General features: G+C 41.5%; 1 protein-coding gene across 1 annotated transcript in view; it reads left to right on the top strand.

Annotated features, from left to right (window-relative positions):
• ADAM12 (ADAM metallopeptidase domain 12) overlaps nucleotides 1-27,830 on the top strand; it is a 181,976-nt gene that overhangs the window by 149,148 nt on the left and 4,998 nt on the right. The window contains 8 exon segments of the mRNA XM_081912644.1: nucleotides 1,236-1,325; nucleotides 1,922-2,117; nucleotides 11,779-11,887; nucleotides 11,990-12,188; nucleotides 21,563-21,640; nucleotides 22,947-23,055; nucleotides 25,855-25,990; nucleotides 27,137-27,248. Of these exon segments, the coding sequence (XP_081768770.1) occupies nucleotides 1,236-1,325; nucleotides 1,922-2,117; nucleotides 11,779-11,887; nucleotides 11,990-12,188; nucleotides 21,563-21,640; nucleotides 22,947-23,055; nucleotides 25,855-25,990; nucleotides 27,137-27,248 (1,029 nt within the window).

The raw sequence follows: 27,830 nt of genomic DNA, 5'->3' as shown, positions 1-27,830 counted from the left end.
GCCACTTCTGATCAGCACAAGATAAATTGGAGACAATTCAGAAGAGAATGGTAATGCTAATAAAGTTCTAGAAGAAAATCACAGAAATGCCTAGTTCTCACTGAGAAAGCTAGGTATCAGGGGAAAATGTTCTAGTATTCTCCATGAAACCTAGTTTTCTGAACTCAGGACTTTTTTTTATGTGGAAGAAAATTCAGCAGTTGTTCCCCTGCCTGCAACAGTCTAGATATATGCTTAGAACTAGGCCAAACAGAATCTGAATGTGGTGTATTTAGTTCAGAGAAAAGAAAAAGGACAGAGAACAATTGTGTGATAGTTGGTGAACACTGAACAAAGAAATGACGCTTTAAAATCACACACCCTAGGTTAAACAGCAAGCGAGTCGTCCTAAACTTCTAAAAGCAGCTATAGGTGAGATCATGGGGCTAGAGAAAGGTGACAGAAACCTTGCCTCAGCTCACACTTTCAGAGCCCAGTGTGGCCACTCATGGAAGCCCATGTGGTTCCTGGCAGGCTTGAAAGCCAATGGGAATTGTGCTGAGGTAGGAACGTAGGAAGCTGCCTTTGGTCCATCTCTAGGACAATATTGTCTACCCTGACTGGCAGACGGGCTTCCAGGGTTTCAGGCAGGAGTCTTTCCCAACCCTTCCTGAAGATGTTGAAAATTGAACCTGGATTTTCTGCACAAGTTAAGGGTTGGACTGGATGATTCTTCAACTTTGTGCTTCCTTGGTTACAAGGATGTTTTACAATATTGAATGCTTTTCCAGAATGAGGAGACAGAATACAGTGGTATCCCTAGTTACGAACTTAATTTGTTCCGGTGGTCCGTTCTTAATCTGAAACTGTTATTAATAAGAGGCGTGCTTTCACTAATGGGGCCTCTTGCTGCTGCTGCTGTGCCGCCGGCACACAATTTCTGTTCTCATCCTGGGGCAAAGTTCTCAGCTCAAGGTAACTCTTCCAGGTTAGTGGAGTTTGCAACCTGAAGCGTTTGTAACCTGAGGTGTTTGTAACTCAAGGGACCACTGTGCTATCTATATTTCAAAACATTTCAGGAGGTGGGAAAAGAAAGAATTGGAGTTGTATAGGTCCTTGGAATATAGTTCAGCGCACAAGCAGTCTGTTATTTAGCCTAAACGCAGAGAATCGGGTAGTCATATGGATTCCAGTCGATCTCTATGTACATATTCCTGCCTATTGTAATTCTTAGGTTTTATTGGCTTCTTTTTTAGGAATGTACAAATGAATGCTGTAATGCTACTACTTGCACTTTAAAACCAGGAGCAGTATGTGCCCATGGGCTTTGCTGTGAAGACTGCAAGGTGAATTTTCCTGCTTCCTAATTCATGTGGGGTGGGCAGGCCTCCATAACAATCTTCATGCTGTATGAAACATGCATTGCTATGTGAGCTATTATGCATTGTCAGTGGAATATACTTGGTACTCAAGAGGTTCATTGGCCTATAGCTGCACCACTGAAAACGTATCCATTGCTTCTGCTTCTTTTTTTAAAAAAATCAATGCAGCACTTCTTCTCCTAAAAGACAATGTGTGTATTTTTAATTTTATGCATAAATTGACAGTATTAAAAAGCAGCCTTAAAAGTTTATGTCCACTTAAATAATTCCACCACTGCAGAGTCAGCTGAAGTTTTAACTTGTGTGCTTCTGTGTGCGCAGAGTGTCGGAGCCTTGTGCTTGCATTTTAGTAAGGAATGAAGGAGGCCCTTTAGAAGTGTGCCGTAAACCGCTGTGCAGTATATCAAAGAGATGCATATAAATGCTGTGGTGCCTTTATGCTGTGCTTAATGGCCACTTGGTGCAGAGTCTGGGAGGGGAAGCATTAGTCCATAGCATAAATTTCACTGTGCAGTAACTTTTATTGATTGGAATTACAGCCAAATCTTTTCCTCCTGCAGCTGAAGCCAGCAGGGGTCTTATGCAGGCACTCCAGTAATTCCTGTGACCTTCCTGAATTCTGCACTGGAGGCAGCCCTCTCTGCCCAGCCAATGTTTACTTACATGACGGGCACCCCTGCCACAGGGTAGATGGGTATTGCTATAATGGCATGTGCCAGACACATGAGCAGCAATGCATCACACTCTGGGGACTAGGTGAGTTCGAATTCCTGTTCGCTGTTTCTTTCTCTAGGTATTTATCCACAGAAACAAATTGCTTGTGATATTTGGAGGAGGCAGAGACTTTGAAGCCACATGTGATTCTGGGTCCGTAAATTCTGCATTTCCCATCTTTGACAGTTCATTTCTGCGGGATAGATGTTGCATGCCCAATCCCAATAGATCAGGGTATGGGAAACCTCAGGCCTGGGGGCTGAATGTAGCCTTCCAGGCCCCTCTGTCTAGCCCTTGGATTTTCCCCAAGGCCACACACCTCACCGGAACTGCTCCATGCCCTACTTGAGTGCTTTATCCTTGTGGAAATACCTGACTGAACTGTAATAATGCCCTTTGCTTGCCTGAATGAAGGATGGAAGTATCTGTGTAGCTTTGCATAGTTGGGATGTGATCTACTGTACAAAACAAGAGTCACATTTGTTTCTCCACACACTTTTGCCTTTAGCCATACCCACCAAGCCCATGTGGGCCCCAAAATGGTCCCCACAAGGGAATGAGGCTCTTGGCGTGAAAAGGTTTCCCAACCTCTACAGTAGAGGGTCATTTTCCCTCTTGCGTCCCTACAGTTGAAGGTGAGCTGAAAGAATGGAGAGAAGATACGTGATATCTGTCTATTAACCTCTTCATATAATTGGGTGGTCTAATCATAGAATCATAGAGTTGGAAGATGGTTTGTAGAAACTAATCATTTCCTCAGTTCAGCTCCTAACTAGCCTCGGGTTCTCCAGAGTATTAGTTGCACATCATTAGCACCAGTCCCACAAATTATTTTGGGATTGTGCTGCTGGAGAAATGCTGGGATTGTAGCCATACTCCCCAGGTTAGAATTCTACATGTGCTTAAATACAGCATAAGGTTTTACGGTCTTCTTCCAAAGGTACGATCATTAGCTTTCTTTGAAGCTATGACTGCTGGGCACATTTGAATCCTTTTAGAAACAGAGCTTGCCTTGCCCTGCCTCAGTTTACTTAACTGTAAAACGCAAATACTTGCCTACCTCTCAGAAGTAATTACTGTAATGTTTACTTTAGCACTTAGAGATTTCTGGGATGAAAGCCACTATGCAAGGGCATAGCATTAACTACGCAAACATACCGTAACTCATCAATGTTGCCGGATTAAGAAAAAATTGTGCCACCGAGTATATTTCCATCAGTAATGCAAATTGACTTGGACAGTCATCTGGTTTCAGCTGACATTGCATCATAGTCAAGGATGGAGGGGCATTGTATTTGAAAACTGTATATCCACTTACTCAATACTTAATTTGCTAATCTCCCTGTGCACCCTATTCCTAACGTTTCATTCTTATTTTTTAATTTATTTTTAAATTTATTTTGCTTGTTTATTATGCATTTTAATTATGGATGTCTTACTGTTTCAATGAACTTGTTTTAGTGTGTATTTTAATTATGGGTGAGCTATATTTTTATAATTTGGTTTTACTAGTTGTTTTGCAGTTGGCTTTTACATGTTTGTGAACCCCCTTGGTCCGTCTTCTCAAAATTAAAGGCGCCCCAAGAAATTCCTTTAGTAGTTAGTTAGTTAGTTAGTTAGTTAGTTAGTTAAAAGATTGTTAGGCTGCTGTTCAGGAGGCACTGCCTTCCCATGGTGATTTGCTTAGTATGCTGTGTTACTTTCCCTCCATTTCTAATACTTGTGCCTGCTCCTAATATTTGAGTGCATGTTACAGTTCCAACACCATCTTTGTAGTCCATGTTTGATCTCTCTTCAAAGGGAGTTATTGGGGAGTGTAGCCCCATAATGTGTGCTTTAGACTACATATGAATGGATAATAATAACCCCTCATTTGGAAACATGATCCCATCATGTGTCTGATTAATTAAGGCAATTGATAAAAAGCACTTCTGGACACAATTGCTACCTAGATGTCAAGTATCTTTTCACTGGGCCCAGCACAGAAGACCAAGAGGTTTTCAACCTTTTTGAGTCCATGGCTCCCTTGACCAATTACATTCTTTCTGTGGCACCCCTATGGGGCTCAGGAGCCCAGTTATGTCACCCCTTGCCTGCAGAGTTGCCAGCCTCTCGCCCTTTTTTGAAACCCTCCCGTGGGAAGTGTTCCCTCAGCCTCCTCTCCCCCGTCCTTAGGAGTCCTCTGGGCAGCCACTGCTGCTGCTGGTGGTCTCTGAGCTACTGCCCCAAAGAGAAGTGCCTCCTCACACTGCCCCACAGGGGCCTGGAAAGAGGATGCCTCCAGCCTTTGTGACCCAATAGAGATTGGCCAAAGGTGAAGCCAGCACCTTACCTTGGGAGGCAGCAGTGGCAGCAGTGGGTGCTGCTGGGCCTGGATGACAGAAATACTCCCCTTCAGCACTGGGCACTCAGCTCCCAAGCAGAAGAAATGCCAGTGCAGAGCCTGCCTCCCTGCCCAGCCCCCCACTTGTCCGTTCACTGGCTGGGCTCCCTCACCCACTTGCTTGCTTACTCCAAGGCCACCTCAGTTCTTGGCAACCAACAACCCCTGGCGCCATTCGCCTGCAGAGCTTGTAGCCAGGGCTTCTGCAACAGCAGCTGTGCAAGCCTTGGGAGGCAGAGATGTGAGAGGGCATCAGAGGAGGGAGGGGGGAAAGGACAGAGGTTAGTCTTGTCCACGGCACCCCTGACCATCATTCACAGCACCTCAGGGTGCTTTAGCACACTGGTTGAAAACCACTATCTTATGCCATCTTGTCATTGTGAATTGACTTAGATACCAGAAAATTGCACTCTTAGTTAACTACCCAAGATTTTGAAGGTACATGACCCTGACCCCTCCACACCAAAGTACAAGCAGGAGCAAAAAGTGGATTACCAAGGTTAGACCAAGGGTCAGCAAACTTTTTCAGCAGGGGGCCAGTCCACTGTCCCTCAGATCTTGTGGGGGACCGGACTATTTAAAAATAATGAACAAATTCCTATGCCCCACAAATAACCCAGAGATGCATATTAAATAAAAGCACATATTCTACTCATGTGAAAACATGCTGATTCCTGGACCGTCCGTGGGCCAGATTTAGAAGGCGATTGGGCTGGATACGGCCCCCGGGCCTTAGTTTGCCTACCCATGGGGAAAAATGCTACAAAAATATGTGTCCCAACAAGACATCATATAGGGCAGGGAATACTGATCTACCCGTTATGAAGAATTGTGTATTACTGAAATGTTGTTTAGAAAACTTGTCTTCAAGATAAGGCTATGTTCTGTGTTATACAGGAGAATTCGGTCCTGTTTAAATATTGCAGTATGTGCCTTCTTTTAATTAAAAATGAAAATTTTAAATACTTCATTTTTGTAAAGTCACATTGCTAAAGATGTCACCCTATTGATAGTGATATGATTGAAAGTTATGTAGAGAGTAATGCATTTGGATATTATCTGCAGCTTTTATTGGCATTTCAAGAGGCACTTAGATATGCAAATAAATCTTTTGGCAGAGAAAAGTTATTGATTTTCTGAGAGAAAGGAAACATTAACCTTTAAGAAACAGGGACTTTCTAGGCTGCCAAACAATTTCACCTGTCTTTGAAGTGCTTGGTGTGTGAATGGGTGTGAACATACTTTAAAAAGAGAGTATCAGTTGTGATTATGAAGAAATGCCGGTGATAGTCACATTGATATAAATGATAGTGTCAACTGTCAGATAATGGATGTTTCAAGAGGGTGAGGCTTGGGAAGTGTTCTTTGGCCCTGTGGAACTTTCAACATGGGGCAACTTTCCACACGGTCATTGTTCTTCTGCAGGTTCTACCTGAGAAAGCAGGAAATGTATATAAGAGCAGTAGTTTACTGGCATCCTTCCCAATCACTTTCTGTTTCCTAACAAACAATTAAAAATAAATACTTCAATCAAATTGATTTCATTCTGCTGTTTTTTCTCCCCCCCCCCGCCCCCATTTGCATTACTTTAATTCTTAGTATGCAAACAATTAAAAAGGTAAAGGGACCCCTGACCATAAGGTCCAGTCGTGCCCGACTCTGGGGTTGTGGCGCTCATCTCGCTTTATTGGCCGAGGGAGCCAGCGTACAGCTTCCGGGTCATGTGGCCAGCATGAGTAAGCCGCTTCTGGCGAACCAGAGCAGCGCACGGAAACTCTGTTTACCTTCCCGCCAGAGCGATACCTATTTATCTACTTGCACTTTGATGTTCTTTCGAACTGCTAGGTGGGCAGGAGCAGGGACCAAGCAACGGGAGCTCACCCAGTCACAGGGATTCGAACAGCCGACCTTCTGATCGGCAAGTCCTAGGCTCTGTGGTTTAACCCACAGCGCCAGTTAGGAGAGCTTAATAAAGGGTCATTCTACTTTCCCTCTCCCTCAGTTCAGTTGTCGGGCTGCAAATTTCATCCAGTTCTGCAGAAGATTAAAAAAAACAGAGACCTTCCTTTTTAGGACAAAAGAAAGAAAGATTTCCTTCATGAAGACCCCTGGATGAGTTTGCCTATAATTTTGCAGGGTTAATCTGCTCTGGAAGGGCTCCTTTGTAAATTTCATCTACTTCAGCCATCCTAGAGGCTACTAAGTTAATGGTTTAGATCATAGAAGCAAGTGAGGCCGTGTGAGAACTGTCTTTTTCTTCTGTAACTAAACAAATTTGTACTTCTGGAGCAGAGGGGACATATCTAAGTTGGTGCCATCTCCAGTATGTTTTTAACCTGGCATGATTTGAAGCAGGTGATTTAATTCTTGTAGCGAGGAAAAAGCAAAAGCTTTAGGCTAGAAAGGTTGACAGGACCTTAATTACTAGGGCACCAAACTCTGATTGTCAATAGCAAAGTAAGATAAACTCTGCTCACCCAGCCCAACGAGTTTAATATCGACTGCAAATCTTTCACAAATCATTTTGTCTTTGCCTCTTCAAGTAACAAAATAAAGAGAGACAAGGCTTTCTACTTCAGTTTATCTCCTGGAATTATGATAAATGGGTTCCCTCAAGAACCACAACATCATGGTTTGCTTCCTTAAGTGCCTTTAGAAGCTTTTGCTGTTTGTTTTTCTTTTAACTCCCCTAGTTCTGTCTGTTCTCTTTACTCTTACATGCATATACCTATACCTATAACAATAACAACAACATTAGCACATGATTATAAAAGTCTAATCAGAGGGGCTGCAGCAAAACTGGAAATAAACTATTGTTTTTCAACAATAACAATAATTTATTTGTACTCTGCCCATCTGACTGGGTTGCCCCAGCCACTTTGAGCAGCTTCCAACAGAATATAACAGAACACAGAGAAACATCCTACATTAAAAACTTCCCAATATAGGTGTTTACAATTCAGATGTTTTCATACAATTCAGAAGTTTTAATAGCTTTTCCCAAGCCAGTAAAGGGTTTCTCTATGTGCATGTGAGGTTTCTGTCAAAAAGGATGGTTGCAGGCCCCCCAAATCCTACCTTCCATCCTGCTAACACGCACACCACTTTTAGACGGCAAATTCAAGAGGGTCAGGATGGCTATACCAAAAGGGGATAGTTTTTTGACATCATGGTCATTTAAACTGGAACAAGTTTATAAAGTGCCGGGGGGGGGCAGGCAGGAGAACTGCATAGCTTTGCACAGTTTCTGTCATGCACATCAATAGACTTGTTGGCTCTTGGTCAGCATATTTTGAATGGAATGAAAAAGAAGTCCACCCAGGGACAGTTTTAATACAGTTATTGAATATGTTGATAAAAGCAATTCGCTGAAAACAAAGCTCTTGGCATTTTTAAGACAAGTTCTGGAACCATACGCATCCTTAGAATTTGTTTTCCATCCTATTTATGGAATTGCTTACTACTTCTAGATGTCATAACAGCTTCAACCGTAATGAATGGCACTGAAAAAAGATTATGCATTCATGCAGGACAGGTCTACAGACAGGCCTTAGCTGCGGCAGTGGTGAGCAACTGCTCAATCAGTTACAATCGCTTGGCAAAGGTTTCTGACTCTCAGTTGTTTAATAATAGCAACTACAAAATGATTCTTTTTTAAAAAAAGATGAAGCCCTGATTTGTGTAACAGAAGTAGATTCTGGGCATCCTAGCATGTGGTTCATGGGGGTGAAGTAGATAATAGACCATCAGCATCATTCCCCCCCCCCCATCTACAGTAGTTCAGGTGGGTGGGCTTTAGGGTTCTAGTAAAAGGCCACCCAGTCTAACCACTGGGGCACAGCACTCCACCACACGAGTTCCCCCAGGGTGCTCTCTCCAAATACCCAAAAGTCATTCTAGAGTGATCTGTGCACTCATTTGAAGTAATAAATCAGGGTGGTACCTGTGCTTTGTAGGGGGTGTACCTAGAAGTGTCTGCAAATGTACCTCAAATATTGGTTTGTGTTGCTGCTTTTATTTGTTAATGTTACAATCTCAAAATTTCAATAAATAGATCCATTTTTTAAATGCCATATGCTAGCGGTAAACAATAAGGAAGACTTTGTTCCCTGTGACATCTGTCAACATCTGTCTGTGCACTGTTGGAAACAGAATACTGGACTAAGTGGACCTTTTTGCCTGATGCAGAAGAGTAGATCTCAAGTTAGCCACTGCATGAATGTATTCAGTGAGAGAGAGAGCCATTTGTAAAATTTCTCCATTCACTGTTAAATTCATTTATGTCATGGAGGTGAAAGAATGCTCCGGTTAAAGTGTGATTTTTAAGCCCGAAAGTGAAAAATCAGTTGGAAATATACTCACAGCCTTTCAGTTTAATTTTTCTCCTTGGCCTAGCTCATCAGAAGAATCCTACATGTGCGCATTCTACTCCAATGCATTTGCCTTTCATTGAGCAATCAGGAAAGGCACTTCAAGCATTCCAAAAATATTAAAATTAACTTTATACCCTTTCCTGCACATTTTATTCAGCATATCAATAAAGTTACAATTATTGCTTGTGGTTTAGGAACAAGAAAGACAGACACAGAGGGTGGGGTTGTTGTTGGCAGCCCTTCTTTAATTGATCCAGATGCGAGAAACTTCCTGATCTTTAAGGACAGCCAGTCTCAGAGAGAGATTTAGTGATATTCACGGCCTTTTGATATCTTAGAGATTTCAAGCTTTAGTGTGACCCCTTAAATCTGCTCTGGGAGTTTCCCTAACTCTCTAGAGCAAATTTACAGAAGGTGCACAGGGAAATGAGGGGGGGATAAGTTCCATTGCAGAGTTAAAACGTATTGCACTAGTGGAACTTTGTGCTTGGATACCGCCACCCATTGTGTCTTTCCAGACCATCAGTTTGTTCCTAATTTGATACATGGAAGCCAACTATTCTCTCAATGGCTTTCTTCTAATTCATTGATATTACATTCAGCCAGCACTCAGACAGAACGTAATCTGCAGTTGCCCCTTTTGGTTTCAACCACGGCAGTGCCTTGAAAGCTGTACCAAAACTTTTAACGTATAGCTTCCTCAGATTGCATATTGAGAAAAAGCATTTTCTGCTCCCTTGCATGCCCCATCTTTTCAGGCTGAGCACTGCTTATATTCTGTGCTGGAATACACAGTGTGCAATCTTTTTTGTAAAAAAACAGGTAACGAGGTACACTTTGCTATAAAAGTGCAAAAAGCTAAGGCTGCAGCAAAGCTATCCCTATTGGACTTGTAGGACTAGCTTGTAAAAACTAAAAAGCACTCTTCAAACTGATCTTGATAAGAAATATCCATTTATATGTCATTTATTCCTGACTATGCCATTTATCCTGGTTTGCAACGAGAAGGTTATAGACAGAGATGTAGCTCTCCACCAGCTGCCTCTGCTAAAAGCCTATTAGTCCAGGCAAACATATGGAGTGAATGGTCCAAGAGTAAGAACACTAGACTCCAAACAAGGGGCCCAGGTCTTTAAGGTATTCCACTCCTCAAGGAAGGGGCAGAGCCTAGGAAGAATGATCAAGCCTGGTTCCATAAAAGGCTTCAGTTCTGGCTTATAATTTATTGGAACATTTGTCATATAGCGCTTTCCATGGTGCTACAACTACTACCTCACTTTGAGCTCTGTGTGCTGCTCTTGTTAAGGACAGACCTTCCATAGTTTTCATATGCATGGCTTGTATTCAACATAGCACGAAGGCTAAGTTTCCGTCAGTGCAAAGATAGTCCTTGTGCAATGGAACTTTTCCCCACTGCAGATGGGGTGGGGGGCACATGGGGGAGGGAGAGGAAGAATTCCCATGGCACGAGCAGGAATCCTTGCCGTAGCTTCTGCTAGTGCAACGGCTTAGCTAAATATGGCCCTGTTGAGTCCCAGTTCACAGCAAAGTGGTAAAGAGCAAGAGTGTATGTTTGCTTCCTCACTTTTCAGTAATGCATGAAATGGCATTTGAGTTATGAGCTTGAGAGATCAGTAGACCATTTAAATCTAGGTGGATTGCACTTTAACTTTTTTAAAATATAACATTAAGCTAATCTTCAGTTAAAGATATTCTATTAGTCAGGCTACTGACTATGAAATGAAGGTAGCTAATTGCAATTTTAATATTAGGTTCTATAATTATTTTAAATCACATTTGGTTTCTCCACCCATTCCAGGTATAATACATAATTTAAATGTACTCTTTCAGGTGTAACCCACCTACAGAATTTATTTATTACATTTATTTCCTGCCTTTCCCCCCCAAGGAAGTCAGTGCATTATACATGATTCTCTCATCTGCACATTTGATCCTCGCAACAACCCTGTGAGGTAGGTTAGGCTGGGAGATAGACTGTGGCCCAAGTTCACCTAGTGAATTTCATGACCAAGAGGGGAATTTGAACCTGGGCACCCCCAGTCCTGTCCAATGTCACTCTATTAATTATGGTTATGGGGGCCCAGTCTTAATAACTTCCCAGGCAATTACATGCTTTATTACAACTTAAACACTGAGTGTTTCTTTGTGTGTGTTTTGTTTGAGAGGTGGCTTATTTTGAGGCTGTCATAATATACATGGAGTCCAACCAGTCCTAAACATGTTCACTCAGAAATCTCATTGAGCTCAATGCTGCTTACTCAATAGATTGCACACTTAAGATTGCAACCTAAATGCAACCCTATACGTATTTAGTCAGAAGAAAACCCCATTGTTGTCAGTAGATTTATTTCTGAGGATATGTTGTAGGACTGCAGCCTCAGGTATTTAAAATGTTATTCAAGGATATAGGATTGTCTCCCTAATGAAGTTAAATTTTCAAGTCATCATGAGTTGTCCAGGGACAGATTTGTAAATCCGGGGACTGTCCCTGGGAAACAGGGACATCTGGTAACCATACTTTAGAAGAGCTGTCACAAGCTCTGAGGTTCGTAAATCTTGGATGATGTATTTGTCACTGGTTCCTTTCGGCTGTGAGGTCTGGAAGGAGCTAGCAGCAGTTGAAGCATCCAGAAACATTTAAGCTAATGAAACTGTGTCATAAATCTCTGCATTCAGGGCCAGCTGGGTGAGCCTTAAGCATTAGGCTTCCCAATGGAACAAGACAACTATCTGAAGGAAGTTGTAGTCCACAGTGAAACTTGTGAATGCCTCCCACATGCCTCCAAACCCCCAGTCAATCTGGAGTCCAGCACAGCTTCAACAAAATCCATTCCCTTTGTTTCCTCCTCCACTCCCTTCTTCCGCTGTCCCCAACCAAAAGTGTTGCATGCTTTATAAGATTAAAATGGCTTTGCTTCTTTTGTAGGTGCTAAACCTGCCCCTGGGATATGCTTTGAGAGAGTCAATTCTGCCGGTGATCCTTATGGAAACTGTGGGAAGGATTCCAAAAGTTCTTTTGCCAAGTGTGAACCCAGGTATATGCTCTTGTCTTGCCTAATTGGAGAAGAGGTTGGAACTGTGCCAATGGTAGATGCTAACATCATTAAAATGATTAACACTATTTCTTTTCCCTTTAGAGATGCTAAGTGTGGAAAAATTCAGTGTCAAGGGGGAGCAAATCGGCCTGTAATTGGTACCAATGCTGTCTCCATAGAAACAAACATCCCATTACAAGGAGGAGGCAAAATTCTATGCCGTGGAACCCACGTATACCTGGGCGATGACATGCCTGACCCTGGTCTTGTCCTTGCTGGAACCAAATGTGAAGATGGAAAAGTAAGGTTGAAAAATCTTATTCCCAATAATCCAGTCTGTGTGTCTAAAGGGAAACTCAGTCTTGGTCTTTAGAAATGAAAGTCATACTTTCTGCATTTTGTAGTAAAGGTTTGGCAGGCCAAATGGAGATGCTTATGCAAACAATTATGCTGTTTAAGTATACTCAAGAGTTTTTTTGAGAATGAATGGAATCAGTTTGTTGTTTAGCCAGAAGGCATGACTATCAATTTTTACATAAAAGTGCTGAAAAAGGAATTTATTGTGCCAGTGAAAGTCATTCAGTCTGTATTTTAACATGCTGCAGCCAACTATTGACAAATTATTTCTGAATAGAATTGAATGAAGAAAGTGTGAGTGATGGGGGCTAAATGTAGAGCTGTATATCTGCTTGATTATCAGTTCATCACTGAATGTGATTTATTTCCTGCATCCAGAAGAATCAGCTATGCTGATGAGAGAGTTCAAGTTATTCACTTATAATATTTACATACAATTTAATATGGAAAATCTCTGACCAGTTTAATTTTCATTAAAGTCCATTTAAAATATCAGTATCACAGCATTATAACCAAAAGAAAAAAGAAATATAAATTAGAAACAGTGCATCCATCAATAAAACATTCAGTGAAACATTAATAAAACAATAAAAAGATCAGTGTGGTGGACCTTATGAGCCAAGAAAAGCCTGCATAAATGAATGGGTCTACAGGAGGCGTTTGTAACTTGCCACTATGACCTACTGAACAAAGATAAAAATCACATTAATTGCTCCATCTACTTTTGCTTCTAGCCTCACCCACCACTGGCTTATAGCCCTCAGAAGGTTGGCCAGAACAGAATACTGCCCTAGGGCTAAAAAGGATTCCCCACAAAGATGTTAAATAGCACTGCGGACAAGGTGATGCCTTGTGAAAACTGGCAGTTCAGTTGCTAGGAGGCCAAAACAGTCATCCAGGGCTATTCACTAGCACTGGCCTTATAAATAAGAGTGGTGCCACCATAAAGCAGTACCCCTAACTCATGCAAGCAGTTTAAGAGGATACGACTGTCAGTGGTATTAAAGGCTGCTGTAAGATCAAGCAGAGGCAACAGGGTTGCACTCCCCCATCCCTCTCCTGTAAAAAAAGTCATCAATCAGAGCGACCAAGCCAAGTCTGTCTCAAAACTAGAACCCAGATTGAAGTGGGTTGAGATAATTAGTTAGAATAGTGTGTCTCTATACACATAAAGACTCCTGCCAACCTAGCAGTTCGAAAGCATGTCAAAGTGCAAGTAGATAAATAGGTACCGCTCCAGCAGGAAGGTAAACGGCGTTTCCGTTCGCTGCTCTGGTTTGCCAGAAGCGGCTTAGTCATGCTGGCCACATGACCCAGAAGCTGTACGCCGGCTCCCTCGGCGAATAAAGCGAGATGAGCGCCACGACCCCAGAGTTGGTCACGACTGGACTTAATGGTCAGGGGATCCTTTTTCCTTTTATACACATAAAGATAACTCATAGACAACCTATACCCATCTGGGCTTAAATGGATTCAGTAATTGCAGATCAGAGGACATACATTCCAAAAGGTATTGCACTATACAACCATTTCTCCCAGAGTTTAATTGTGGACTGTTGAATTTATTTAAGAAATTGGGGAGGGGGTATGACAAGTGCCAACGACTGCTGGACAGATCACCAATTAATACGTTCCACAATAGCTATCAAGATTATACCTCAACATAGGCTTCAAGGAAGGAAACCAAGGCACAAAATGAACACTCAAGTCCTTCAAAATCCTATTAAGCGGGATTGTTTCCAAACGCCTCTTAAGGACCATCTGCTCTTGGAGTTCCCTGATAACATCGAGGAAAGCTGGACCCAAGCTAAAGACATCCCTTATTGTAGCCTGTGAACAAACTATTGGATACCAAACCAAGAAACAGCAGGACTGGTTTGATGAGAATGATAGTGAGATTGAACGCATTATTAAAAAGGAAGATCTTTCAGATCTGGCAGAGATATAGAAACTGCGCCACTAAGAAAAAAACCTTTGCCAACACTAAGGTTCAAAGAAGAACAAGAGAACTAAAGAACACCTGGTGGTTAAAAGAAGCTCAAGAGATCCAGCACTCAGATAACACTCATGATGCACAGTGTTTCTTTAAAGACACAAAGACCATCTATGCGCCAATAAATCATGGCATGTGCCCCCTACGCTCAACAGATGATACCACACCTCTAAAAGATAAAGAACAGATATATCGAACAGATGGAATGCTCTTTAATCTGAATAGGCTGAAAGCAAAAAGTAAGGTTACCATAACTTCTGTCATAGAGCTTCAGTATGCTGATGACAACGTAGTGTGTGCACGCTCAGAGGATGACTTCCAAACCACCTTAAATATATTTGCAGAAGCTTACAAAAACATCCCAAAAACCAAAGTGCTGCACCAACAAGCACAAAACAACCCCTCTGCAGTGCCACAAATCCAACTCAATGGTGTAACGGAGAGTGTCAATCACTTCTCCTACCTGGACAGTTATCTTTCCACAAGCGCCAACATTGATGCTGAAATCCAGCATTGCCTGAGCCCTGTGAGTGCAGCTTTCTCCCGATTGAAGTCCAGAGTGTTTGAGGACTGGGGCATTCACAGGAAAACTAAAATGCTTGTTTACAAAGCTATTGTACTACCAGCCTTACTGTATGCTCATGAAACATGGGCCACTTATAAACACCACCTCCAACTCTTCGAAAGATTCTATCAATGCTGTCTCTGAAAAACGTTACATATCACTTGGGAAGACAGGCAAACTAATGCCAGTGTACTGGAAGAAGCAGAAATCACCAGTGTCGAAGCAATGATTCATCAACATCAATTTTGTTGGACTGGTCATGTTGTTCGGATGCCTGATTATCGTCTTCTAAAGCAACTACTCTATTCCGAACTTACAAATGGAAAGCAAAATGCTGACGGTCGACAAAAGAGGTTTAAAGACTCTCTCAAGGCAAATCTTTAAAAAGTAGTATAAACACAGTCAACTGGGAAACACTGGCCTATGAGTGCTCCAGTTGGAGAAAAGCCTTTACCAAAGGTGTTGTGGACGTTGAAGACGCTTGAACTCAGGACAAAAGGGAGAAGCGTACTAAGAGGAAGGCACATCTGGCAAACCCTCACCTTGATCAACTTCCGCCCAGAAACTTTTGTCCCCACTGTGGAAAGATGTGTGGATCCAGAATTGGCCTCCACAGTCACTTACGAACTCACTGTTAAGACTATGTTCATGGAAGACAATCTTACTTGGCTACAAGTGATTGCCAAAGAAGAAGCTTTTTTGCAAAAATTAATTCACATGCTGCTGTATTTCCTGAAGCTCATGGTGTTTCCTATTGGCTTACAGAAAAAACCTTGGCCTGACAAATAACCATTATACGTAGTGGCTTTTGACTGATACTTCCGTCTGCTTGTTCATTAGCTATTTGTTTTGGCGTGCTTCAAATCTGGGGACGTTGCCAAGATGAACAGCAGCTTCTGCAAGACAAAGGCAAAGCCTTTCAGTTCTAAGGGAATAAGAAGCATATTGCTTAATGTATCTGTGCACAGATTTTGCCAGGATTTCTATGTACAGTGGTAATCCTAGAAAATAAAATTATGAAAAGACATGGGAAACTACAGCTAAGAATTTGAAACAAGCAGTGTTGAAGGAGACTTCTGTGTTATTGGCAGATTGCATTTCAAGAGAAGACATTTGGGTATATTTTGTCAAAGCCTCAAAACTTATTATTGCTTTTGAGGTTTCAGTAGTTCCCACTGTAGTTAGTTCCCACTGACAGCAAACTTTAAACATAATGTGATTATGAGTTGAGTTTTATGTTCCAGGTTGCTCCAATACAATGAGAATTGTACAGGAGCAGAACTCTACTCCTTTTGACAAAAACAAAAGAAGTGCAGCAAAGCATTATAAGAAAGATTTATGGTTATAAAACTCTATTTAAAACATTTGTTCAAAGAGACTGCTAGAGAGGAGTCCTGTGGTACGAAATCAGTATTTGTGGAGACTGTCATAAGCTAGAAAGACCAATGAATTGACTGGATACAAGGCAGAGCCTTATATATACTAAAATATTACTGATTTTGTATTTGAATGGCTGATGTGTGAAACTGAAACATATTAGATCTATAAGCATAAACTGAATTAGTTCTGTTGAAATGTAACCAACCCCACTTTACTTACAAGCTTTTAGTAGGCTGCAGATAGAGTGGCTATGTGTCCTATTTTACAAGGTTACTCCTCTTATTTAGAGATTTGTCAGAGGACAATTGTCCTCTGTTTGAAGGAGTCCTCTACAGTGGTACCTCAGGTTACATACGCTTCAGGTTACATACGCTTCAGGCTACAGACTCCGCTAACCCAGAAATAGTACCTCGGGTTAAGAACTTTGCTTCAGGATGAGAACAGAAATCGTGCTCCGGCGGCGCAGCAACAGCAGGAGGCCCCATTAGCTAAAGTGGTGCTTCAGGTTAAGAACGGACCTCCTTAACAAATTAAGTACTTAACCCGAGGTACCACTGTATTTGTAGGGCTCTCCAGTCCAAGTCCAGGGAGCATAAGTTGTCCATCATCAGTCAGAATCTGGACAGAAGACTCTTCATGAGATGTATTTCTGTTTAAGTAATATTTATTCCTAAATTTGCAAGTATACATAGAAATTAGCAGCAACAAATTTTATGCAAGTTTATGTATTTTTTTGGTGATGTCTTCATGCTCTTTAGTGATATGTGAATGGCTATCCTAGTTACCAGTCCCAGCTTTTAAGTATGCATGATTTTAACAGCTGCCCTTTTAATGTGAACAGAATTCTGTGTACCATTGAATTCTAGATTATTTGTTTGTGAACCATGCTGTAATTATACCATGTTCCTTATACTATGTTCCTTCCTTATGTGTTTTGAGGCTGCTTCACTTCACTTCCTTCCCATTTTTCCTCTTTCCTCTAGGGAATATTTGCCTTGCTTAAGCAGCCTTGTTGTCTTCTGTTTCACTCCCCCCCCCCCCCGCTTCTTATATGATTGTGATTGACTTTTATTCCTGCTGAAATAAGCCCCAAATTTAGAGGTGTGCAGGTGCTATATGTCATATATCTGACTGTTGTCCTGGCATCTAATACTCATTCCAGCAGCATATAGTCTTTTCTCAACTTGGATGATTTATCAGACAACCTGTAAATGGGTCGTTTTAGTTTGCATTGTGCTCTGCTTTTATTGCAGTGTCAATCTTGCTTTGTCCCGGCCTTTCAGCTACAGTGGAATAGTGAAGTTAACTCTCTGTAACAATTGCATAAAGTCTCAAATGAATGCTTTTGATTACATGCCACTCCCTGTTTGTTCATTTCTCCGGAGATAAAATGCAAATGCATCTTTTTTTAGACCAATGCGAACATAATGGCTATGTCTAAAGTGCAACTCTGCATGCATGTGATTCCAAAAGGAAATTAGTTTGTGAATGGGTGGAGGGATACTGCCATAATTTTCTGAATGTAGTATAGGAGTAGCTAACATGAGGCCCACCAGATGCTATTAGACGACAAATCATTGTGCCTAGACATAGGCCAGGAGGCTGATGGGAGGGCATGGCATTGGCTAATCCTGAGTAGATGAGCTCCAATTCTGGCCCATTTTAGCTCTGCCTGGGCCATATCCTTCACCAGCCCTGCTCCATGCGCTCCCTGACTTTGCTTGGCTGGACTATGTATTTGAACTGTTACAAGATTGCTTGCCCAGATAGAGGCTGGAGAAATGTGTGAGGGAAAGTGTAGAAACATCTGGTTTTTGTGTGCCTTGAATTTAGCCTGCTGTACAAATAGGTGCATCCATTGCCCCCACCCACTTCTGCCTCTGGTCTGCTCACCACTGGCATGCAGCCCCTGGAAAGCTGACCCTGGGGTTTGGGGAGTGGTGGGCAGATATTGCACCTGCTTTCAACAATGCAAATGATTTAACATATGAGGTGAACATTTTCACCGTATCTCCTCCCTCCTGTATTGCTTTGTTTTTTGCTTCAAGCGAGAAATTGCATAAGTAGGGATTGGACATTGGCATAGAGCTTCGAGCTCATGGATTATGTTGCCTCTGTGTTGGAGGACGGGGATATCGGCATGTGAAGAGGAGTGCCACCCCAAGTTTCATGCTGATACATGCTTCCCACTTCTTTATCAAGTGAGAAGTTCCAGGGGCAGTGCCATTGGTTTAATTACCTTTGGATGAAATAGCATTGGGGTAAAACTTTCAGCCCCTTCATGGATCACTGCCTTGCCGTGGCAAAGGGGCTTGAATAACTCAGAGAAGCTATGAACTATGCCAAGCAGGGCACCCAAGATGGACAGGTCATAGTGGAGAGTTTTGACCAAATGTGAGAATTGATGCTTTTGAATTATGGTGCTGGAGGAGACTCTTGAGAGTCCCGTGGACTGCAAGCAGATCAAACCTCTCCATTCTTAAGGAAATCAGCCCTGAGTTCTCACCGGAAGGACAGATCGTGAAGCTGAGACTCCAATACTTTGGCCACCTCATGAGAAGAGAAGATTCCCTGGAAAAGACCCTGATGTTGGGAAAGATGGAAGGCACAAGGAGGAGGGGACGACAGAGGACGAGATGGTTGGATAGTGTTATCGAAGCTACCAGCATGAGTTTGACTAAACTGCGGGAGGCAGTGGAAGACAGAAGTGCCTGGCGTGCTCTGGTCAATGGGGTCATGAAGAGTCGGACATGACTAAACGACTAAACAACAACAAAAAACTTTCAGATATTTGCTTTATTAACAAATATGCAGGCAGCACGCAGGTGAAGATGTAAGCAAGCTCTCCTATAGCAGGCAGCAGATTCACAGGAAGTAACTTGTGTAGTCTTTGCAATGCTGTGCTCTAGTTTCAAACTAACTCTGGCTAAGGATTCTCAGCTCTCTATCTGTCAGTTCACAACAGCAAACTGCCCTCTCACACAGAGATGTTCAGACACACATGTACACACACTGCAGAGAACCAGTGTGAGACGCTGCCTCTGCAGGTAAATTTCCTATTCATAGAAAATCCCAAAACCATTAAAGAAACATTAAGGTTATTTTGTCAAATCCATGATTTCAATCAAGTAATGCTTTTAAGCAAAACTGTAGTGATAGATCCATTTACTGTGATCAGGCAGCTCAAAATGAACCAGAGTGAAAATCTCATTTAAAAAAAAGAAGCTAAAATTTACTTTTTTTGCCAGTTACCTGGTTGTTCACTTGAAGCTGTAACAGGGAAGACCAAAGATACAGTCCTGCAAGTTTGCAGCAGGTGTATGCTGGTGCCCAGCAGTTTGGCAACTTTCTTAAAGTGTTTCCTTTTAAAAAAAAAAAATGGGCAAAAGATTAATATATAAATTAATATAGCACTTAAAGCAAGGGAAACAGCCCACCTAACACAAGGTGAGATGAAATATGTGTCATGCAATTTAAAAAGTTGAACTGACAATGAACACCCTGTGATTTATTTTTAAGTATTACCTTCATTCTTAGTGAAACCCAGCAACCAAATGCAAGGGTATTGACACACCCATTTTTGCAACTTAAAATACCTGGCACATATTCTGTTGAGTGCTTTGGGACAACCACAGAGGAAATAGTCTGAGAGCAGCCATCTTGTGATATCTAGAGAGATTTGACCCTTTAATTGTAGCTTGGAGAAAAAAATTCTGATATCAAATTATTTGGCACTTACTGTGTTATTCTGGTACAACATTGTTGGTGTAGTGTAATTGTTAAATAAAAGTTGTACCAGTTATTCTTTATGGCTGTCTTAAATGAGTCTAAACTTGAAATCAGAGTAGATAGATAATTTTATGATGGGTGTTAGTGAGAGGATATATTACCATATTTCACTGCATACCGAGAGCCAGTGTGGTGTAGTGGTTAAGAGTGGTAGTCTCGTAATCTGGTGAACCGGCTTTGTGTCCCCGCTCCTCCACATGCAGCTGCTGGGTGACCTTGGGCCAGTCACACTTCTCTGAAGTCTCTCAGCCCCACTCATCCCACAGAGTATTTGTTGTGGGGGAGGAAGGGAGAGGAGAATGTTAGCCGCTTTGAGACTCCTTTGGGTAGTGATAAAGCAGGATATCAAATCCAAACTCCTCCTCCTCTTCTTCTTCTTCTTCATACTGGTCACCACTATGTAATTGTCTAACCCTCTTTCCGGACTGCGAAATTGGTTCCAGTGCATTCCCTGCATAATAGTTGCTGGGGTAATTCTGAGGCAAGCTGTGGGTCCGCGTGGGGGGGCACTCCTGGTGGCTCCTGAGGCAGTGAGGACTGGAGTTTGGGCCCACATTGGCTTGTCCCCAAGCGGAGGTAGCTGGAGAGGTCAGGCAAAGGCAGGCCTGGGCTGCTGCTGCTATTGCTACCACCTTGGGTCTCTGGAGTCAAGAGGCAGGGAGGCAGCTTGGTCATAGCGCCATGGGCTCTCGCTGTGCGCCAGAACTAGGTTGCTGCTGCTGCTGCCGCCATTTGCTTTTGGCTCCCTTAGGGTCACCCAAGCCAAGAAGGGGAAGCAGCGGGTGAGTGACCACCTCCGCTGCCCATCTGCAACCCCTTCCCTCTGCCTCCATCCCGTAATTCACCTCATAATGGCCACACACCCCTTTTTGGAAAGGAAAAATCAGCACAAAAGAATGTGACCATTACACATTGAAATACAGTAATTATAATTGATCCTCTATAGACCAATGTGTGTGAGTTAGCACAAGGGGGGGGGAGGGCTAGTGCCTGTTTTTAAAGAGCCCAAGTTTCAGAGTCCAAATCCCATTGTTAGGCATATTTTCTGAATCATAAGAACTGGGGTTTTAAACCTTCTTTTTATAATGTTTCAGCTCCTTAAGGCAACTGGGACACCTTCCCCCCTTTTCAGTAAAACAGAGTGTAGAATGCAAGGTTAGTTTAAAATGGTTTGCCCACAGTTACTAGGTCTCAGGCTTGCATTATGCTTATTAGAAATGATAAGAAATGCAGGTGAATGTTCTTAGTTGAAAAATACAGCAAGAGCAACCTCAGAAACATATCCGAGGCAGATAGCTATGTTAAAGCATGTTTGTTCCATCCTGAAGCAGAGAGAGAGGAACAGGAAACAAACCTTCCTTCCTGCCTCCACAAAGGTGATTGGGTGTGATCGGGTCTTCTCTAGCAATTTACAGCTATGTGGACATTAACCCCTTTGGTTACTAACTAGCACAGACATGCATTGTTGGGCTTGACTGCAAACTCTCCCACATTTTAAGCATTTCTGGAAAGCACAGCACAGAAAAAACGTAAGATAAGCATATACATTGTCTGGCAATAGTAAGCCTGCTCTCCTTTTCTTGTTGTATAGATCTGCCTTAACCGCCGATGTCAAAATACCAGCGTATTTGGGGTTCATGAATGTGCAACAAAATGTCACGGACGTGGAGTAAGTATTGCAGATCCAATTTTTTACAGTCAGTCAACACCCAGCTGAGCAATGAAGTATTCATTGGTTACAGCTTTTGAAATCTATGATGCTTTGTCATATATCTGTCAATGTGTTTTTTTTAAGTATCCTTCCAAAAAGATCAATTTGAATGCTCTTTTTAGTGTCCAAGAAAGGAAATGTGGCTTTTACCTAACACAGAAATATCTATGTTTACAATATCCATATATTTCTAAAAATTAATCTTCTGAGGTTTACAACATCATTATCTTTCTACAAATTGATGTTCTGTGGCTAAAAAACAGAATTTCATTCTCTTTTACATAATTTTGAACCTAACATTAATTCAAAAACTTCCTGTTAATGTTTCACATATTACAGTCTGATTTGGACCTCAAACCTGAGTTTTGTAACTGAGCTTAGATATTTTAAAAAATGAACATCTTGTTACTTGTTTGTTTATATTTCTATATATGGCCCTTCCAACATGTTGCCAGGGCAGTTTACATTAAAAATCAATTAAACATTTAAAATATAAATACAACCTGCATAATAGACCAAAAAGGCAGGCAAGAACAAGCAAGCAAGATTAAAATTGTGTTGAAAAAGCCTGGGAATTTTGTTTGAAAGGCCTCTCTCTGGTAATCATCTGCCTCAACCTGCAGATCTGAAAAGTGACTATACAGTGTATTATAAATTATGTGGTCTCACTCTAGTAACTGATGTTAAGCATCTTAGTGTTAAACTCAGATGCCTGCCCTTTTGCACAAGTTCTCTGAATTCCTTAAGACATTTAGATTAGCTCCCAGCATTTACCTGTTTTTACTGTCAGTTCTTAAGGCGTGAGGTCAGGTGGAAACTCAGCTATAATTTTGTGGATTGTGGATTCGAGTCTCACTTGATCATCCACTTTTTTAGTTTCTTCAATGGACTGAGGAAATAACAGGCAAGTGGGCAAGAATGATGAAAAGACAATAGTTTTATTAATACAAAATACAAGTAGGGGGCCTGGTGTTCTCCCTGAAGAACTACCTACCTCCTTTTGCAACTTCCAAACAATTCTGTGGCTACAGTTCCACCACTGCTTTTTACTTCTGCAGTTGATTTTTTTAGTTCCATTAGGAGATACATTTTGAACAAAGTTTCTGTGGAACAGTGTAGCCTGCAATCACATCAAGATGTATTGTTGCCCTGTTTTAATAACTTTTAATTATTATTGAGTACAGTTTTGGGACAGGCAGTGGAGAGGCCTCATGTTCATGTACTGTTTTCCATACTCATCTGCATATTTCCCTTTGTTGTTAAGGTCTGCAACAATAAAAAAAATTGCCATTGTGAGGCCCACTGGGCTCCTCCCTTTTGTGACAAGGCAGGATTTGGTGGCAGTGTAGACAGCGGGCCAGTTAGACAATCTGGTAAGTAAATGACTTAACTGCAGAGCAAGCTTTATTATGAAGCAAAAGCCATATGGTGTTTGCTTTGGGCACCAAGTTTACAGAGGACTCCAGAGTTCGTGTCCATTTCTGGATTTCTTATTCCCTGGTTCGTTTGTTACCTCAGTCAGCTCTCTTGCAGATTGAAAATGCTTGTGCAAGTGGTCCACTTATGTGAGCAATGTGATGTTGTGGGAATAAGCTCAAGCAAGATCACAGATAAAGTCTGTGTAAGTCAGGGCACACACTACTTGTGTTTTCTTCTCAATTACTGCCAAACTATAGTAGCAATCATAGATGTGCTAATAGAAAACAATGTTTCAAACTCTTGAAGAAGTACTTAATTATTTATCAAGATAAGAGTTTAACCTGGGTGAAAACTGCTTTTTGCAGCCTCATCAAAGGCATTGATTGTCCTGGCAGAGCAGGATGTGTTAGACAAGGATGTTTTTCCTGAGGTGAATCTTTGCACCTCAGTGGCACATATGCTAAAGACGGCCCTGCTTCTTGCAGTTGTGAGTGGATTTTCTCTCCGTGTGAGAACTTGTTTTTTCCTGCTCTTTTCCACTATGCCATTTGCTTGAACAAGAGCTCACTCACCTGGGGGTGCAGATAGACACCAACCCATTCCTGCATGTGCCTCAAGCTGGAAAGGGTGGTCGTGATGGAGATGACAGCCTGGGTGGTGACTTCCCAATCCCTGGACTTGATGGTGTTGCTTTAGTTGCCAGGGGTGCGTGGTCTCCTGCCACCATCTGGTATCATGGGGACAGCACCACTTCATGTTTCTACAGCAACAGCTGCATCAGATTTGGTTCACCTGTGCCTGAAGTTCCACATGATTTGACTTCCCTCTTTTAACTTTATCCCATGCTCTGATGTCTGTGGCTGTACTCCTAGTTTAACTAATGTGACAGAAGAATCCAACCTACATTTACATATACAGCTAGGATTTGGCTTGGAAATGATATCGCTTTTTGTATGAACAGTGCTATTGAAAAGCAAATTAGATTGCATTTACTGCATACCAGTCCCTGTAATGAATTGTAATGTTGAGCTTGTGACATCATAATAATATCCATATCAATGCAGTGGCATTACAATTTCACAGCAAGATATAGCTGACTAAAGGGGGAACTGTAAGAGAGAGAGACCTTTGCTATAATAATCACACACACAGGAGTTCAACAAGCAAATTAGACCATAGTATTAAACTCATTTTAGACCAATCCTGTAGACAGGGCCAGCTCCAGCTTTGAGGGGCCCTCACAACTGGATAACTTTTAGCTCTACTTGACTCTACATCAAGTAATGTACATGCATGTGTGAAACAGCCCATATTTCCAAGTGAATAATGAATTTAGTCTGCGTACACACTCCCGTTTTGTCTGCATCTAGTTCATCCCCACTTGTTTGGGAAGCGGTATGCACATTGTGTTTGCCACAATCCATACCTATCCTGTACATGATGTTTCTTATGAAATGCTGTGTTTTGGCAGATTTCCCCTTACCTAAACCCGCTTTGATCTACATTAAGAAAAAGAAATCATCTAGCTGCATTTTAAGCTAGGAATGTGTACCATAGCCGTAGTACGTAGGGATGCTAATCTATATCATGGTTTTGAGTGTGTGAACTGTAAGCTATTTGCAGTAGCTAGAAAAGGGAAACTGATTTCATGTAATTTGTACATCAAGATCGACTAGCTTCATTTTACGCTTCGTTTTATTTTTAGAAGAGCTGCATTTCACATTAACATGTCCTGCTACTTTAACAATCTGTTTGCAATGACAAAACTGTGCTTTGTAAATTAGGGGTTTCTACAGAAGCTAATTGTTCTTTTACACTTGACCCCTTACTAAAGTGGCTTAAATTATTATCTGAGCATTTCCACATCAACTGTGTCTGATTAAAAAAATATAGAAATGTGGCTTAAGTATCTTTTAAAAATTAAGTAAAGCTTAATGCTACAATAAATCTGTTATTCTTTAAGATTCCAGACACAAAACTTGTTTTTTCTGCAATGGACTAACAAAGCTGCACCTCTGAAAAACTGTAAATAACCTGGTGAGCTTTACTCAAAACTATTTCACACACTTGCTATATCTTTCTGACACCTCAGATAATATACAAGAGAGTTTTGTGAAGACAAATTATTTTTAATTGCTTATTCTAAGTTCCATACAATTGGTTTAGTTTTTACTACTGAAGCTCTGCCCTGAACAAAAGTGCTGTGGGTTGTCCTGCTGTTACCCATTTTCTCCTCTGTTTCCTATCAACCCCCATTAATATTTACAGCAGATATACCAAAAAAACAAGGGCAAGAATAGGTCTGGAGGGTGTCAGTGCTGAAACACAGGACCTCTTCTTGCTATGGAGCAGCGTGGTTGCCATTTATTTCCCCACTGTATTTTTCCATGAAGTAATTAAACTCTGCTATAGTAGTAACATGGGATGTGAAAACGAAGTTGGAGAAATGGACTCATCTGAGAAGAGCCATGCTATTTTCAAGGCGGTTGAGGTGGGTGGGGCCCATAGTGGTAGTTTTGCCATGGCTCCTGCATGTAATTCCTCAGTCCCATATAATTTATGCATTCCTACATTATAGGAGCAAAGAGGATGGAGACACAGGGGAGCAGCAACCATGCCACTTCTTCTAATATACAAGTTAGCTGAGTATAACAAAAAAAATGTTTTTGACTGAAGGTTAGTTATACTGCGGACATCAGGTAGACAAGACTGGTCTGGTCGTAAGAACTGTGGATTTGTTTGTTTGGTTTCAGATAAAAGAAGCTTAATAATAGGGCTACTCATAACCACCCTGTGCCTTCTGGTTGCTGGTTCACTTATGTACATCAAAAGGAAGATCTTGATTAGATTGTTCTTTATTAATAAGAAGACAACAATAGAGAAACTAAGGTATGATATATAAGTACCCTCTTTTGTAAAATGAACCATGATAGAGATCACACAAGGTTATTACACACTGAAGTCTAAAAATCTTCAATGACAGCAGTGGGAAAGGCAGCTTTTCCTCCTATGGCTGCTGCAGATGAGATGATGATGCTTCATATTGAGATTGAGGGTGTTTTGCTACTCCCAAGGGGAATTGTACTGGGTGCAGAGAACACAGCTGTCCCAAGTGCATACATGGGACAACCATTCTCTCCCCCATACAATTTCCGCTGGGAGCAATGGAATATCATCAAGCCTTGTTACTCCCACAGGGACTCTCCATTCATTTCAAGCCACACAATGACAAGGAGTCCTGTGCTCTAGCACTCGGGCTTTTAGGTGACTGGAAACACTATTTCAAAGGTTTTAAAAGGGGCAATAGGGAAAGAGAATGGAGGTGTGCAAACATTTAACTGTGTTTTTAGGTGTGTGCTTCTAGGTGGGTTTTTAAAATTCCACTTCAAAATGGGATGGGCTTAGTCCTGTCCCCTTTGAGAACTGCGATGGACCAGACTCTTAATGGGTGTGTTCATCCCTGCTCCATGCAAATAAAAATTTCACCCTCTGCTGCTTACCCATGCATCAAATGGGGGTCATTGCCAGACTAGCAGAGGTGGTGAGGCCCTCATATAAGAGGGTTGTTTCAGAAAACTACATGCTTGCCTTTTTCTCAGATTGCACTTCTCAGATTGCATAAAGGCCACAGGGACCTGCTATTCAGACACACCCTTCTTTTTATTTCACTTTGTGGATAAGCAGTTAAAAAGGGAAGTTTGCCTTTATTTTGGCCTGCTTAAAATATTGAAACCTTGGAGTAGCATTGTTGTTTCTAGTCCACTGAATGAACCACAATATCCATAGCTGAGGTCATTACAGCTTAAGCACCAGCATCATTAGAAGAGTCTCTCGGGTGTTGTAAAGCAGCATTTCCACAGATTGCAAGAGCTAATTTAACAGACTAGTGGCTCTAAACAAAAAAATCAATATTTTTTTTTATTCCTGCTGCAAGTGTGGTGGATGGATTTTACTTTCACTGTTTACTAAATAAAGTAAAGATTTTTTTTTTAAAAAATCCTCTGTTAAAAGTATACACACATGTATGTATTTCAGGTCTGTGACTCCAGCAAGGCCTTCCAGTTCATTTGAACCTAATCATGTTCCTATCACAACCCGCAATAGTACAAATCTGGTGAAAAAGTCACAAAATTCGAATACACCTAAGGTAGGTTCTCACACAAAGTATTGCTGATAAAAATATTTCCCATAAGTTTGAAGTATTTTTATATGGGCTGATATAATGAAATAGTGAAATTTTAGAGTATTTCTATTAATACATGAAATAAAGGGAAAGCCATCTGGGCCTAAAAATGCACTTTGGGCTCTAAGTTCTAGAAAGATGGAGAAAATAGAGAAAATAAATAAATGTATTTCGACTGTGGATTGCAGCCACCATCTCAGACGGGCATTCCAACATTCAAGGATTAGTGTTTGAGTAAGCTTCTGGAACCTTAATTGGTTGTTCCTTGGCTTCAGGAAAGGTAAAGTGGCCATATTAAAAATGAAACAAGTGGCAGTTAAAAGCAATCTTGAAAGCAATAGTGTTTACACCTACTAATTATAAGATACGTCTGAGAAGAACTATAGGGATCCACTCCAGTGAAAGTTAAGTATTTTAGGTTCCACTGATTTCAGTGGGAGAGTTAATCTCATACTTAGAACACAGAGTCTTTCCCCCTGATCCCCTCCTCTTGCCTTCTCTCTTTCACTCAAATCAGTGAAATCTAAAAAGGCCAAACTTTGGCCT

This window comes from Podarcis melisellensis (genome assembly GCF_964234715.1).
Source record: "Podarcis melisellensis genome assembly, chromosome: 5".
Lineage (NCBI taxonomy): Eukaryota > Metazoa > Chordata > Lepidosauria > Squamata > Lacertidae > Podarcis > Podarcis melisellensis.
The sequence above is the reverse complement of the archived record's forward strand: the minus strand, read 5'-3'. Positions and strand labels throughout refer to the sequence as shown.